Below are 17202 nucleotides of genomic sequence, written 5' to 3' on the forward strand. Positions count from 1 at the left end.
CCTGGCGCGGCCCCGCTCCGCCTCTGCCCCGGGTTTCCGGGAGGGGCCCGCGAGCTGAGCCCGGCACAGCGGACGTCGGAGGCGGCTCGCGTCCACCGGCAGCCGCCACCATGGTGCCCGGCCAGCTGCGCCTCGCCGCGGCAGTGAGTGGGGCCGGGAGGGAGGGACGGAACGGCGGGACGCGAGGGGCGGGCGGCGCTGCGGGCAGGGTTAGCTGTAGGCCGCCATTGCGGCGGACGTTCTTTTGTGGGGTGGGAGCCGAGCGGAGTCCGTGGCCTACAAGGCAGCTGTGGGGCCGGGCCGGGCCGGGAGGCTTGTAGGGGGCGAGCTGTGCTTTGGGTAGTGCTGTTCAGACCGGCACAGGCCTTCTTCAGCGTCCTCTACACTGCGGAACCACACAGAGCTCCCTGCTGCCGCGTTCTGCTGCTGTTTACCTTTTACTTCTCCTTTTATAGTTCTAAAGCTTTAATACTACTAGTAATAATAAAAACTCGGCAAAGGGGCTGTATTTTATGGGTAGATTTTTCTCTTTGTTAAGAGTGTTTACAGTACATAAATTTCATAATTGGTTTCACAAGGAAGAGTGGCTTTGAATCTAACTGAATTGACTGTTAGTATTTTTGAGGGCCTCAAATCCTCACTGAGTGCCTTACCGTGAAGCAGGCCCAGCCCTGCCAGTAGCCTGTGTGCGGCCAGGACGGCCCCTTCCAGCTCTGTCCTATGGCTCATGCTGCGCTGCTCTAATAGTCTGAGTGCACCAGGGCGAGCTCCTAAGGCTGGGGACAGAGCAGAGCACAGACCTGCGGTGGAGCTGTATGATAAGGGCTCAGGTGGACAACCACCCTCCTCCCACACACACACACACACACACACTTTCTAAATTACTTTTTTATAGTGTCTCTTTCAGCTCAGCTGTGTGTGATGATCAGGAGTCAGTTCTGACAGTTCTGTATTATGTCCCTTTTGGCAGTGTGCTCTTACCTCAGTGAAAAAGGAGGTTTGAGGGAGTGCATCCTTTCCCGCATGTGAATGCCTTCTGCAGATGTGCTACTGGGGAGCCTGCAGTGTCCAGCATTTGCCATCTCCTGCCTGCTGCCAGCAGCATGCAGTGCTCAGACATTTACCTTGTTAAAGTTGCTAGTTTCTTAGGAGCCCTAAGCTAGTTGGCTACTTTGCTATTAATAAGTCCAGGATGTTAGAATTACTTCACTGTCAGTGATTGAGATTGTTAGTGAATTAGTTGTTTAGAAGAAAAAAAAAAAATCCAGTGTTAAAACAAAAGATAAAGCACACCAGATTAAACTGTGTAGCTTTCAGGTTCTTCTTTAGATGAAGTTTGGTATTTGCCTTACTTCTTTACTAAAGCTATCAGTTTCTGACAAATTTTGTCAAAGCAGAGGTGGTAAGAAAGGTTTTATCAAATAGCAAAAGTGGTTATTTTAAATCTTCTTGACAGTTTTGTGTGACCATAATTACATATGTCTTTTAAGGTCTCTTAGTTTAAGCACAAATCTTTGGTATCTGCCTGTCTTTGACTACAGTTAACTATGATACACATTTTACTTACCTTGGATTGATGGTTGTTTGTTTTTTTTTAAAGTAAGGGAGAAATCAGCCTTGGAATTTCACGTCCAGAAGTTGTCTGTTTACCCTCTCCTTCCAAAGCAGAACAATTCATGTCTGGATGAGATTCTCTGTTAGACTTCATTTCTATGTTTTACCTAAAAGTCAGGTCATCTGTGGACCGTCCTGAGGCCAGTAAGGCCTGTCATTGTTTAGTTGGATCACTATGAGTAGCCACAGTGCTGCTGGAGCTGCTGGCATGCAAACTCAGCCTCAGCTCAGCACCTGCCTGCTCTGCTGTAGCCTTCGAAGATGGAGCAGTCCATAAGTATTGGGAGATCAGTCATAGCTGGTTGTTTTTCTTTACCCTAAATTTATCTTTAAACTGTTGGAGTGATTTGGAGGAATGGCTGAAGCTGTGAAGGGGTTTTCTGTTGAAGGAGCAGCCTCTGAGGACCCAGCCATACCTGTACTTACATTGGCAATCAGAGCTTCCCAAGGCAGCCAGCAGCCCCTCTCAGCATGATTCCACTGAAGCTACATATTTATTTATTTATTTATTTGATTCACTCCTGAGATCAGCTGGGAGCTGATTACTGAGTATCTCTGCTTCTTTCCAGCAGCCAATCATCCAAGGGAAACCACTGTAAATTTCTCCTTTTATTTGAGCTTTTCTCATCTTGCCTGTTTTTATACTTCATCTGTCTCATGTTGACTTCCATCCACTTTGTGTTGGCTTTGACTTTCACCTGTTCAGAGTGCAAGGGAAGCTCTCTGTGTTCATCTGGAAAGCACAACATTTGCTGGTTAAAACATTCCTGGATTACTGTGCCATTTTTAAGATTCAGAGGCCAAGCTTAAGAGTATTTGCTGTACATACATTTCAGCAAACTCGCAATATATAGTCAGCCTTTTTTTAAAGGCCGCATAAACTTCATTAGTGAAGTAGTGACAGGGCTGCTATTGGAAGCAGCCTCAGCCGTGGGGGGCTGCTCCTGGGCTGCATCCTGTTGTGGCACTGCTGGCTGAACTTACCAGCCTTTGCTGCTCCGTTGCCAATGCATTAGGCCCAGCAACAGCAGCATACTGCAGATAACTACTGCACCAATTATACACAAGCAAACAAGTATGGCTGAATGTGATACTAATAAAAAATATAAAAAATCTTAAAAATAACTGAACAGGCAGCAGTGTGAAAAGGCAGCGTTCTACATAGTCTGCACTGTAGTGACCAGTTGTTGATGTTGATTTATAGGTAGTGTGGGAATCAACACTGTCTTTCCCTTCCAGTTTCTTCTCCTATCCAATCCACAGCAGGAATTACCAATACATTTACAAACTGTGTGTCAAGCCTTTCCAGATGTAGATATGTAATAACCATCCTTGGTTTACACTCGTTTCTGTGAATGTTGCAAATGTGTAAACACTTCTTTTGTTGTCAATGCCAGTTTAAGCTTGTTCTGCTTCTGTGCCGTGCTTCATGGTGTAGCTGGATGGGGAGGCTCTGGATGAACTGTACCAGGAAACTTACCTGGGTTAAAATAATGTTTTTTGGGGGGTAGGACAATTTGTAACTTGGGTGAGTGGGTTGGTCTGACTTGTGGGTAGTTTTACAACCCTCCGCAGCTGGGCAACTGGGAGGAAGTAGCTTAATCCATTGTTTGCTGAAAGAACTGAGCGTGTAGCTGTATGCTGAAAAGCAGAGATGACAGATCTGGGCTTTAGCCAGTGCTTATTCACTTGATGGCATTAAAATACGGTGTGTGCGCGTGTGTACTATATGTATTTGTGTATGTACATATAAACATACTAACTAGTAGTAGTTCAAAAATGTATAGAGCACGTTTTGTTTTGTGGCTTGAATGTTTTGCCAATTAAGTTGTACATTTTTGCAGGCATCTTGTTTTGTGTTTTAATTATTTTAATCAGCTTTCCAGCTTTTTGTGTAAGAATTAACAATCTGAAGTATTGCACCACAGCCCAAGAACCCTTTTGTCTCATCTCTGTTTATTAACGTGGGCACATCATTTTCTGTCATCTGGCCCTCTGAAAAAAAGTATTTCTTGGAAAAAAACTCACCTTTTCATGTATAAGGGAGATGGTTTGAAAGTAAAGACCAGGAATGTTTTGTCATCTTTTTATTATCTGCATCTGTGAAGATTAAGTATGGGAACATATGCATATTATTTATTTGTAAAGTGATTTTTTGACAGACTGTCCATGAGAAACCACGGTTCCTTTGTCCTACACTGTTTGGAAAATGTTCTGCCTTGTATGTTGGATTTGATTTGGTTTAGATATATGTGCAAACTTGCACTCGTGTACTGCATGTCTTTCTTTTATTCATGTGTGATGTGCAGTATTGATCTCTAGTTATGCTGCATCCATACTACCCTAGCAGGTGTCTTGACTGCATTGTCATTTATTTATTGGCAGGCACGTGGCCATGGCGGCTATGATTCTGATTTTAGTGACGAGGAGAATGGAGAGAAGTCTGTGCAAAAGACTAAAAGGTAATGTAAAATGGAGTTGATGCTTTATTTTGTACTAATGAGCTGTTACTGTGTATAGAAGATAATGCTGCGGTACGTAAAGCCTGGTGTTGATATGATTTCTGAAAAATCAGTCTCAGGTTTGTGCATCTCCTCGTGCCATCCTTGCCAGAGCACGTTGTCTACCATGGACAAATGATTAAGATCTGTTTTGCTATGTTCATCTGCTGTCTGTACGCCTTTCAGTTCTTGGAGCTCTGTGTTTCATTTCTGAGCATTAGTATCAACTGCTGGTGTTTGGCTTCTCCCTTCATTTCACTGCAGATCCATCAGGAACCATGAAGCTGTTAGGAGAGCAAGGCAAAAAGGCCAATTGGCAGCAGGCGTTGTAGATAGAAAGCACCTACTTGGAGGAAGTGAAGAACTGATGGCACCTGTTTATCATTGTGCTGGTTTGGGGTTGGGATAGATTTAATTTTCTTCGTAGTTCATATGGTGCTTTATTTCGGACTTGAGATAAAACTAGTGCTGAAAACACACTGATTTTTCAGTTGTTGCAAAGTGGTGCTTGCATTGAGTCAGGGACTTCTCTGCTTCTCATACAGTCCTACCAGTGAGGGACTGGGAGGGGGGCACAAGAAGCTGGAAGGAGACACAATCAGGACTGCTGGCCCCAGCTGACCGAAGGGATGTCCAATACCATATGGCACTGTGCTCAGTATCAAAAGAAATAGAAATTCTCTGGCTCGCTGTCCTCAGGCTTCTGACTTCCTTTCTTTCTGTCAGCTGCTAATTATGGAAGAATCTTTTTTTCTTCACCTCTTTTGAGGAATGAAACTAACTAAATATACCTCCTGCTAAGCTAAAAGTGCATCTCTGTAACTTTTTATTATTTTCTTGAATTTTGAAAGTATTTTTAAGTGCTCACTGGTTCTCAGCACGGTACATACGTAAGTTTTAAATTAGAGATTCTCACGATATCTTAAGAGAAGCAGAGCTATTTAATGAAGTGCTGGGATGTTAGCATGAAAGGATGGGTTGGGGTTACTAATGTTCAGTCTTAGTCAATGAGCATATTTTTCTTCCTTTTTCTACTCAGCTCTGCAACCTAGATCTATAGAGGGCTTGAAATATAGAGTGAAATTAAAAAATCTTGAATTTTGTTATAGTTCTATAGTGATAATGTTGATAAAGTATGAATTGTTGATGATGATTTTCTTTAAATGTTAACTGTAAGCAAATGCCTTTCTGTCTTAGTTCTCTGAATGAAGTAAAGTCTAAACTGATGTTGATTCTGAAGTCTGGTTTTATTCATGTAGAAATGAACATAGTAGCTTTTGTTATTTGAGTTATTCGAGTTTGCTATATGGAAATGCTATTGCTTTTGCGAGGTTTTGACCAAATTTTCTCCTTTTTCCTTCTCTACTTTTAGTACGAAGGAAGATAGCCTTCTGGTAAAGCCTTTCCAAAAACCAAAACAGGTCAAGGTTGCTCACAGACAATTTGCTGCTGAAGAATGGGACAGGTATTATCTATTGCACTTGTGAGGCTTTTTTCCTTAAAGTAAAGATAACTTTCACTCAAACATGTTTGTTATTAACAGAGAAGAAGCAAGGAAGAGAAGATTTCACCTGATATCGATGGATGCAGTATCCTTCCATATAATTTTTCTTGGAGTTTGAAAATCTATTTTGTGAAAATAGTTGGATTTCTCAGTTCTTACAGTTGGCAGTGCAGCACCAGACACTAAGTAATTATTCAAATTAGCTTATTTTTGTTACTGAGATCTCTCTGAAAATGCCTTTACTCAATAGACTACTCAGAGAACTCAGTATTTCCAGAGTTTCGACATGCTAAGTTGCTTTGTTTGAGACTAAGCTCTTATTTTACTTAGATCAGCACAAATTCACTTTGCTCTTTCAGTTGGGTTAGTATAGAGTATAATTCTGTGTAAGGCTGCCAATATCTATGGGCAAATACATTTCTACCTGAAGTAGAAGAATTGCATTAACAAATTCAAAAGTCTGTGCAAAACAGCATAATCGCAAGCAATATCTTCTTCAGGTGCCCTAACATAAGCCTATTTAATATAATGTGTACATCTATTTTAGTTTTTTTTTAATCTCTTAATCATATTTCATGCAACTAATTATGTATTTTTATAACTGTGGCTTTATTTAGACTATACCATTTCTCCTTTTATTGAGCTTTCACTGGGGGCACATATTAAATTACATTGTGTGCACAAAAGGTATAACGCACTGTACTCCTTCAAATAAGTTGTGTAGCTTTCAGATTCATGTTTTGATCAAATGTTTGGTATTTGCCTTACACAAGGCATACTTAGTTTCTGTCAAATTTAATCGAAGCAAAAGTGAGATGAAAGGCTTTATAAAGTAGTGAAAGTAGTTAATTTAATCGTTCTTGGCAGTTTTGCATTACTGTTCCCACGTAGGCTTTTTTAAAAATCTCTTCATTTGAGCACAAAGCTTTAGTATCTGCCTATCTTTTACTACAGTTGAATATGAAATACACTTATCTTGGATTGATCGTTAAATTTTGACTTACTGTATTTCATGTGCTGTCCATTTCTTGTTTGTTTCAAATAGCTGTTCTCTGGTGGTAGAAATATATATAGGAAAATAACTTCAGCCCTCCATTTTTGTTTGACCAGGGGCTGCATAAACCAAACCATCTAGTGTCACAGAAGTATCTTAATCAGTCTACCTGACACTGTATCTAGCCATTAATCACGGAGAAGCCTGTGTTTCCTGGAACTGACTACAAAGCTCATTGTGTAGAGACTCTTGAAAGGTTCTACTTGCATTTTTGAGTGGTTCCTGTTTAAGACCTTTACTGTTTTGTTCTTTTAACTCCTGGTAATTCATATAAGAACACAAAATAGTTTGTTGTATTTTATGTGTTTTGTTGTACTAGAACACCTTTTCTACTTGTTTAGGGAATGTCCATCCTGTTCCTTTTGTTTGTGGTGGAAAGGAAAAAGAAAACATGTATACTGAGGTTAAGTTAACATTTTTGAGGCCTTTGGAAAATAAGATGTTTTCTCTTTTGAAGTATGCATGGGAAAACAGTAGGTTGATACAAGTTGTTCTTTTTCACATGGCGTAATATTTGCCTACACATGTACAAGGAGGTAATGTATTTCATAACATTTTGTTTCAGAAACTTTATAGAAGTTAATTGAAAATAGCCATCTCTAATGTGAAGATGCTTATTTTCCAAGTAGTTACGTATTTTTGCTCATGTTATGGTACAAAGTAGGTTTCAGGTCAGGTTTCTGAGGCCCAGGTTTTTGGGTTTTTTTTTTTTAAAAAAAAAAGTTTCCTGTGGTTTTTATCTCAAAAAGTAAAGCCAATAGGTTTTATTTGTATTTTATGGTATAAAGCAAATTCTAGCCTAACCATGTTTATAATACAAAGTACAAGCTTGTATTAAACCGAAACAGCAGTATTAAGAAGTTATGTTCCAAATCACAGCTGAAGATTTAAACCAGATTCTATGTGCATGCTTATAGAGCATCTTTGAAGAACAGTTTTATTAAGTTCTGGCAGCTGACTGAGGTTTTACAGAGGAAGCTGCCTTTAAAGTCCTGTATTTCGGAGGTAGCTTCTACAAGAGGCTATTGGGTAAAAACTGCTAATTCCGTTGTTTTTAGAAATTACCTCACAGTTTTTGGGGAACAAAAAAATGTTTTCTATTCAGAATATAAAAAGTTTTAAATATCCATTTAGTTGCAAACTAATAGTGAACTAAAAGAATGTAAGTACTAAAACAGATTCCTTAATGGCTTTATTCAGTATTCAAGACATAGAAAATTAGTGAATGATTACATTTTGTACTATGGTGGGAAAATGGAGGATTTCCGACGTTCCAGGTAAGCAGTCTTTCCCCTCATGTCCTCAGGGTCCCCCTGATATGCAAAGCTATAAAATTATAACTTTGAGGGAGATAAGAAATGTGTATATCAAATTACTAATTCATTTGGTCCCAAGTAGTAACTACATTCCTTGTAAATTTCCAGAGCACTGAACTGCTTTGTTTCACTTTGCATCATTTTTTTTTTATGTAAGAACTTAACCGTAAGCTGAATTATTCTTGTTTTGTTATGTAAACAGAAGGATGACAGGTGAGCGATAGTTGAAGGTACATTGAGAAATATCTGGCAGTACTTTCAAGATACCAGTATGGAATAATTTTGAAATGTGCTGAATTGCTGTCAATTGTCCAGAATAGTATCGTCTTTCTGTAGAGCTGTCTGTAACTGCCTTCTGACATAACTACCTTAAGAGAAAAGTATTGTCAGACAGGATCATGCCATCTGCAGTTTCTGTGGCCATTTGCCACTGGGAAGTTTTCATCTGGGGAAAAACTAACTATTTTTTAATAGTTTTATTCCACAGCAATACATTCATGTATGCTGTGAGATGGAGATAAAAATTAGAAGATGCTGATATTTACCTAATTAGTATGTGGCTAACTTTTCATTGGTATGTTGTACTGAAGTAATGTTCTTTTATAGCGAGAATGACAAGACGGATCTGGATGTTATAAGAGAAAACCATAGATTCCTGTGGAGAGAAGATGATGAAGCAGACATGAATTGGTACCTGGAACTATTACATAAAACAGTAATTTTAGATCACTTTGTACCAAGTTTGTAGTGTCTTCTGTTAATTAGGAATTGCTGTGCATACTTAGTGATCATCCTTTGATCTTTAATGCATTTAGAAATGGAAGAACTTGAGGAGACATAGTATTGTCACTCAGTGACGAAATGAACTGATGACAGGAAGAACTGAAAATTATTTGTGCAGTCTCTGAGAGCCAGATGACATTTCTGCATATCCTGAAGGAAGCCTCTTTGAAAAAACCTTCTTTAACCTGGGCTATCGATATATTTTTGATGCATTTTTCCACTTCTGTTCAATTTCTTCTTCGGTCAAAGAGTATTTTTCTGTTGCATTTCTAGCTCTGCAACTTGTGTTCTTCAGTTGAAACCAAGTGTATTTATCTCGTTAAAGTCATTAAAATGTAAAATTAATTGTATTCTATATTTAATTTAAAAAATGCAAACTTTTTACAGGGAGAAGAGGCTTGCAAAGAAGTATTATGATAAATTATTCAAAGAATACTGCATAGCAGATCTCAGTCGATACAAAGAGAATAAGGTACATTTTATTATTGTAAATCATCTTAATTTTTAAGCATGCTTTCTTTTTTTTTCTACAACACTGTGTATGTTGTGAAACCAGAACGTTCATACCCCTTCCCTAGAAAGAGAGTTGTGAGAAACTGTGAAGTTACTTAATAAGCAGCAGCAGTTTTGAATCCCTGCATTGTCAACTGCCCCAGAAATGTGCTTTTGTGGGAATAGAAACATTTCTGCGTAACAGTTTTCTATGAAGAGATACATTGTATATAAGGCAGAAAATAAGGGGTCAGGGAGAGAAAGCAGGGGAGGTTTGTCTAGAGAGGAGTTCAAGAAAGCCTAAAAAAAAAAACAGGGAATGTTACTGTTTTTCTTGCTGTCGTTGTGGGTTGGTTTTTTTTCTTCAAGTCTAAAAAAGAGAGAGTTCTGTACTTTGAATGCTGCCTTAAAACAGTTTTGGATATGTCTGTGCTAAGGCAGTGTCTCTTGCTGCTTGTCCTTTTCTGTTTATGGAAACAGGATTTATATTTTCTTAGTCAGTAAATAGAACTTCTTAAGAGAAACAGATGAATTCCAGGACCTGTTTTTCTTCTTAACCAAAGCAGCCATTATTGTTTCCAATTTTTTTTTTTTGTTGTTAATGCCTTTGTCAAAAAGAGTATATGCATTTTGTATTGTGATTATTTCTGAACTCAAAAATGCATGTTGGTGTTGTTCACACGTAGTAACAACCAAGCCCTGCAAATGGTGTCTGTATAAAGCTCTTTGAGACTATTTATACTATAGAAAATTGCATTCACTGGTAAATATTTACAAAAACTGGGCTAAAGCTATGAGATTAGGCCAAAAAACAAAACAAAACAAAAACAAAAAACCCAGCCCTCTGAAGAAAGTTGAACAGAAGAAATGCAAATATTAAATGAAGATTAACAAGAATGAGAAAGTAATAATGCTGCAGATACCTTCCTTTTTAAATATATTTTTAACAAGTAAACTTCATTTTTTTTTTTTCCTGTATTTGTTTAATACCCCTCAAACTTTACTCCACCCCTACCCTGAGTTTCCCTTGAGCTTGCTTACAGATTTTGTTTCTTTCCTTGCTGTGCCAAGTTTCCATATGTTCACTGTCTTCTGTGGGAAACTGTTTTGCCCTGGTTTCCTATTTTATGTGAACAGTATTCCCTTGTCAGACTTCAGATGTGACTGTCCTAACTGTGAGGTCACTTTGAATATCTGTGTATGCTAATGAGTCATTACTTGCAGTCTTGGAATTGTTATTTCAGCAAAACTCTGACATATCATGTAATTTATTCCCTTACATTCTTTTATGCTTTCTGTCATCAAATACATTGCGACCATGCTAGAGTTCTTTCTCCAGGCCATTCTCTATTGTTGATGTATCCAATCCCCTGTTTGGTACAGAGGGATGCCAAAGCAGGCTTATTTCTTGGAAGACAGAAATAGGCTGCTGATCGGTTCCCATTCACACCAGTGGAATGCAGTCTGTGCTCTCAGATTTTTTCTGCCTTGATTCTTTTTTTGTCTTTTCCAGAAATTGAAGTCAGCTATCTTTAGCCACTCATACTTTCAGTTTTGCAGTGTTGGTGCTGCAAGGTGCAGGCTAGGTAACAAGCTTCTCAACTGGACAACCTGTCATCTCATATCCTGTTAGATAATATTGAAATAAAGCTGAAGTTAAGGGCTTGGTTTTTTTAATGTGTGTGTTTTTTATCCATCTATAAAAAGTACTTATCAAAAGACACAGATTGAAACTGTCTCAGCCATATAATCTGTGTTTTCACTACCCAAAATCTTATACCTAGCTAATTCTTCTCATACTTAGATGTTGAGATTGTGGTTAAGGTCTGATTTAGAACTTTCCATCTGAGAAAACCAACTCGGTTTTCCTCAATAGCGAATAATGATAAGAGCCATTTCCATGTGTAGCACATTGCTGAGGTTTGAGAAATCAGCATTTGAGTCTTTTCAAAATCAGAAGCTCAAAAGCAGATAATGAAAGTGCCCTCATCTGCTGTGTAGGACTTCATAAAATTGATAGCCTTTGTTTAAGGAAGCTGTATCATTCTGGGTCCAACAGCCTGAGATAGGGTGGGCTCTGCAGTGCATGCACCCAGGTTCAACCAGTAATGAGGCTGAAAACATATTCCTGTTAGGCACGCACACGGAGCACAGATGTATGTGTGTAATAATAATGTATTGTTATATACATGTAATATACATACAAAATCAGCCACACAGGGTCACAGACATAGTGAAGCATTCATGTGAACAGTGTCATTCTGCTCCTTATCCTTACATTATCCTACACTCTTTCTTCCCCAGATCTTATAAATTCCTCCCTGCCTTTGGTTCCTCCCCTAAATGTTCCATAATATATTCTCTGCTGAGTGTCATTTTTTTTCTTTGTTTCATCTTCACTTTTAATGAGCAGTGCCAAGGTGGTCTTCTGGTATGAGGCTACTTGTAGATGCTGGAAGAGTATGCTCTGACAACTCTTGTGTTGGTGTGCTTGTTACTCCTTGTATTTTCCCTAGATGCAAGTTACTTAAGGTCAATATATGATTGTACTTTTGAGTTTCTTGCCTGCAATCTTTGAGGCTGATAAATGACCGTCTGTATTGTCAGATATTTTAGCTCTGTTGTCAGTTTTGCTATGCAGTAAGGGAGAGTGCTCAGCATGTCAGTTTGACTTCATTAGGCATTAGTCTAGAAATGTTCTTTCTCTTAGCCTTATTTTCCCAGAAGGATTCTTACTCGCTGTCTTTGTGTTTTGTTTTATAGATCAACAGATTGAAATGTCTGCCATTTGCTAAGAAATGAGATCTATCTGACACCCAGTCATTAAACAGAATAGTCTATTCTTTTGCTTTGCATTTTTTTTCCTGATCATTTTCAGATTTCTAGGCCAACTTGTCTTCCACTTGGAAATACGCTCGCTTTTGTCACTGTCAGCTAGGAAAGCTTTTATGGGAAAGGAAAAATATTTAAAATGTCTATGATATTTTTCCCCAGTTTTGTTTAAGTTTATACCTTTCTTTTTCTCTTTAAGAGTTGACTCTGGACATGTTAGTTGTTGTGAACAATAAGTATTATTGAAGCACTCCATACTTAATTTGAGAATTTTGCTGTTTATGGATATTAAAAGATCTTTCACAGAAATGATGAGAAATGATCTACTTTTTAAGTTAGGCATTTGAGAGTCCTGTAAAACATCCATTTCAGAGTTAGTCTACACAGTCTTCTTCTATTTAGAGAAATAGCTCATTTTACATCTGGTTGAAATCATTTAACAAAGAATAGGCAACATGTCTGCTGCTGATGCTTCCGTTTTCCTTTGTTTTACAGGCTCACTATTCAGGAACCTATCTTTAATTTTCCTATGTTAATCTGTTTCTGGTATTTTAGCATAGAGGGTTACGGTTGTTGCATAGTTTTATTGATTGATTTTTTTAATTTTTTTTTTAGTCTTTTTCCCTCTCTGTCATTTTCCACTAATTGATGAATGATTGATAGGCAAACACTGAATTGCAGATGAGACAAAGTTTCATCCTAACTGTGTGCATATGCTGGGTTTCTGGTAGCACAGGTGGTTTTGGCTCCCTCCTTTCTTATGTTGTGATCTCTGTTCTTTTTTTTCTTGATACTGTTGTAGAAATCCTCTGTAAGGATATCAGTGGATGTATATCATAATGGGTCATGTTGGGACTTTGAGGGAAAGAACATAAGTCTGAGCTAAAATATCTAAAGTGTGCATAGATTACTTGGTTACAATTGTCCTTGCATTGTATTTTCATCGAATTGTTCAGCATGGTTATTATTTTCTTAAAACTGATTAATTTTTGCTTAACCAAAGAGCGAGTGCTTTAACTTGTACTTTAGACCACACTGCAGACTGTAGAGTAGTACAAGCACAGCCTGATCCAGCCTTAACAAATAGGCCTTATTACAATATGACAGCAGTAACTGATCGTCTCCTCTGTTTGGTTTGGTTTGTTATGTGAAACAATAACTATGAAAGGTTTATATGTGTGATATTCCTAAACCCAATTCTGAAATTTGTGGACAGATATCAAGAGGCAAATAATGATTGGTGTTCACATTTTTAGCTTTCTTAGATAAATCTGTGTAATACAGTGGCTTATATTACCTTTCTGCTCAGTTTTTCAATTTTAGTTGTCACTCACAGGCCGTATTATTAAGATCCAGAGCATTTATTAGTCCATTTTTTTCAATGTTCTTTGAAACAAATACTACTTCTCACATGAGAACTTCATTCTGCTACCCTACAGATATAGAATAATTATGGTTTATTTAAACAAACAAACAAACAAAAAACCAACCCTTCATAGATCAATAGATGTCTGGACTTTTATATTGTTAAAATTGGATTTAAAAAAACCACACTTTAAACCAATCCATTATGTTACAGAATTCATGCCACAGAATCTGGGAAAATGCACATTTGTGTAGGTTCAGTCTTTGAGTGCCTCAAAAGCAGCATCATATTCCAAAGGACATTATGGAACACAGGTACAAAGGGCTTCGTGGCCATGCCTATAAGAAGCCTTCTCCCCACAGTTTGCCTTATCCTGCCCCTTACATGTTTTAACATGAAGTTCAGAATCTTCCATGCCTTGCTTACAGAGCATGAGAGCAGGAATTTTATTTCTGTCTTAGTATATTCCAAGCATATGACTTTTAAATGAAATACCAGATAACCTTTGTAGGATAAGCTGTATGGCACTGAGTTTTGTTCTTTCTTTCTACTTGTTAGTGAAAGAGACTTGTTTCTGAGGCTGTTCTCACTCCCTTCTGTCTTTCATCTTCTCACTTGGCACTTAGAGAGAATGAAGCAGTTTCTACTGGAAAGCAAGAAAAGTAGCTGGGTTTTCTTCAGGTGAAGTTTTTTGCAATGTAGAGGAGCATATAAATTAGTTTTTGCTTTTGTTGTAGCCTTAGGATGTGAGACGTGACCCACGGATTTGCGGTCGTGTGCCTTCTCAGTATTCTAGTGATGGCCTTAGTTCTTAGTGTGCACAGAATTGCAGTGAAGTATCTGGTAAAGCCAGCCAGCCTGTCCCAGTTTCCTAATTGTTCTTCTACGTGCTATGAAATCTTTTAGAGAGTTGTTTAAACAACATCTACTGGAATGTCAATTTAATGAATGAAGCGCATGCAGGATATAAGTTACTGAAATTAGTCTTTATATTACTGAAATTGTTGACTGTTCACAACTGATTTTCATTCTTATCATAACAGTTTGGATTTAGATGGAGACATGAGAAGGAAGTAATTTCAGGAAAAGGTAATGCTCCCTTTCTCTTTATATTACGTTTCACTGTGGTGATAGCTTTTATTGCTGCTTTTCAACATAATTTTGATGACTGTATTTGACAATTTATACTAGTAAGTGTATCAGATGGTGAGAAATCAATGTAACATTTAACTTCCCTATTCTATTCTGTGTAGCTCTAGTGTGCATACTAATCTACATAAGTAAAAGTTCTACATAAAGAAAAATTCTGCATAAAGAAAAATAACTCCCAGAGTAAACTGGTTCTGAAAGCTTCAGTAAGAACTGTTATCATATCTTCCAGTCCCATCTCTAAATCAGTAACTTATTCTTGCTGATTCTCTATGGGAGCTCATTTCAGTGGTCCCCATTTCAGTGCTGTGGGACATGAACTTTTCAAGTAACTGAACAAGCAAGTAAATTATATGAACATGGTGCTGTTCCTGTGGTAGGATGCTCACACACATGTGCAGTTTTCAGCAGTCACACATGTGTGTGTGAGAAAAATGAATGCTGTGACCCTGTGGATTGGAAAAGATCAGTGAACAGATCCTTTCACTACATAAGTTAGAAATACCTCACTAGTTTAAAAGAGTTTTACATCACCTTTCCAAAGGTAGCGTTGCTCTCAGTATTGCAGATTGTGCTAACAGCTCCATTTTACGTGGTTTCATGCCTTCTGAAACACTTAAAAGATAAATGAGAAATGAATTATTTATGAATAATTTTGTTTCTTGCTGTGGGTGGGCTATTTTTGGCTGCGTCGTGCTCTTAATACCTGGTTCTCCATACTGCAGGAGAAAGTGCCAAGTAGTATTGTAAGCTTTCTCATGAGATGGTCATGGGAAGCTGCCGCTCGCTGTGTGCTCGCAGCACTGAGCGGCGCTGCCTCCAGCCACGGGGGGGCACAAGAGCCCCGCGCTGCCTGGCGTGCCAGTGGAGTGGGCACTTCTGAAGGACGTGGCTGATGCCTTCCTCTGCTCTTCCCTAGAGTAAATTAAAGTGATAGAAATTGCTTTAATTGAAGTGTAGCAAGACGTTAATACCTTGCATTAACCTGATCAGCTGTGAATGGATGGTGATTCATATTTTAAAAAAGGAATGTGTGTTCTTGTTTTAGCTGGGACAGTAATAGTAATGCTGGGAACCATTTGGTTACAGTCTGTAGGGAATGTATGGTTAAGTTGTGTATGTTTTATTGCTTTGCTTTCTATGGCTTTCTCTGTAAGGTCATGGATAAATGATTCCGGGTGGTATGGGTGCCCGATAACCACACCTTACATAGTGTTAAACATATTTAATGTTTATGAATTTGAAGCTTATTGTGTGAGTGTTGTTTGGTTCAAGTGTTAGCAGTGCAAGTGGTTTTACGTTGCAGAACTGAAGTATCTGAGGACACTGGCAATCCATTAGTTAGAAGCTTAAGCAGAATGTTCCCAGGTTAATCTTTCACACGGTCCTGCTCGTGAGCCTATTAATGTAGATCCTTCTTGCTAGCTCTGCAGACAAATTAGTGAATATATGAATCTCTATTAATGCAATGTAGGGAATTCAGTGATGTAAACAACACTGACTGTGTGTATACTGTTTTAAAATTAGTGTTGTATTTAATCTAATAAACCCAAGAATGTATTTCAAGCATGCTTTTTCACAGACTTGGATTTCTTTTTTTAAGTATTGTTTTTCCTCTTCTTAAAAGTGCAGTGTTAATGACAAGTCATTAGAATACTAATTGCCGGGTTAACTTGTAGGTTAATAAAAATATGGGCATCTTCTTTGTGCGTTGAATAGTTTGAGGTCATTAGAAATGTGTGTCTAAATTGCAACTTCTCACCTATCGTGTTCAGCTAAGTAAGTAATCATGTAGGACATGCAGTATATCTTAGTAATAGCCATTTGTTCAAATTCAATATTAGATTGTTTTTATTTTCCTGAGATCTTCCTTCCTCAGTGCAATGTAAAAGGCAATTCAAGTTGTTACTTCTTTGCAAACATGCAGTATTGGATGAGTGTGATTGCTTTGTTAGTGTTTCCTCAGATTTAGTTTTAGCTCTGGACATTTTTCTTTGAAAGAAAGCAAAAAGCAAAAGCTGAGCAAAACCAGAAACCCCAAACTTATTCACATTAATAACTGAACCATGTTTTTTTTATCTATCTTTATAAAGGTCATTTTTCTTGTGGAAATAAGCACTGTGATGGAGAAGAAGGCCTGAAGAGCTGGGAGGTGAATTTTGGTTATGTGGAACATGGTGAAAAGAGGAATGCACTTGTGAAATTGAGTAAGTATGACAAAGCTTACATATCCTTAAAAGTAACAAATATCGTACTCTTGAAAAGCTATGGAGTTAGAACCAGTGATAATGAGAATAGTTCATGCAAAGTGAAAAATATGCTTCAGAGTACAGATCCTTTTGTGAGATAAATATAGTATAATATAACGGTTTTGATTTGGTGAGAATGGCTACTATTTATGACAAAGTCGTTGAGCACCTCGTCATGTATAATTCTTAATGTTGTAAAATTAGAATAAATGATTATAAACTGTGTTGTATCCTAGCATGTCCAGTTTTAATGGACAGTGATGAATTGCAAGGAAAGTTTAATCATATTCATTGTTTAATCAATTATGTGGCTTAGAAGTTTATGGGGCATAGGAAGAGTAA

General features: G+C 38.0%; 1 protein-coding gene across 1 annotated transcript in view; it reads left to right on the forward strand.

Annotated features, from left to right (window-relative positions):
* The window catches only part of LOC107316061 (protein FRA10AC1), a 22268-nt gene continuing 5066 nt past the window's right edge, over positions 1 to 17202 (forward strand). The window contains exons 1-9 of the mRNA XM_015867155.2: positions 1 to 143; positions 4000 to 4076; positions 5488 to 5580; positions 5659 to 5704; positions 7874 to 7950; positions 8596 to 8679; positions 9160 to 9244; positions 14506 to 14551; positions 16705 to 16818. Of these exons, the coding sequence (XP_015722641.1) occupies positions 111 to 143; positions 4000 to 4076; positions 5488 to 5580; positions 5659 to 5704; positions 7874 to 7950; positions 8596 to 8679; positions 9160 to 9244; positions 14506 to 14551; positions 16705 to 16818 (655 nt within the window). The 5' untranslated portion in view covers positions 1 to 110. The remainder of the gene's footprint in view (positions 144 to 3999; positions 4077 to 5487; positions 5581 to 5658; positions 5705 to 7873; positions 7951 to 8595; positions 8680 to 9159; positions 9245 to 14505; positions 14552 to 16704; positions 16819 to 17202) is intronic.

The sequence above is a fragment of the Coturnix japonica genome, chromosome 6 (assembly GCF_001577835.2).
Source record: "Coturnix japonica isolate 7356 chromosome 6, Coturnix japonica 2.1, whole genome shotgun sequence".
Taxonomy (NCBI): domain Eukaryota; kingdom Metazoa; phylum Chordata; class Aves; order Galliformes; family Phasianidae; genus Coturnix; species Coturnix japonica.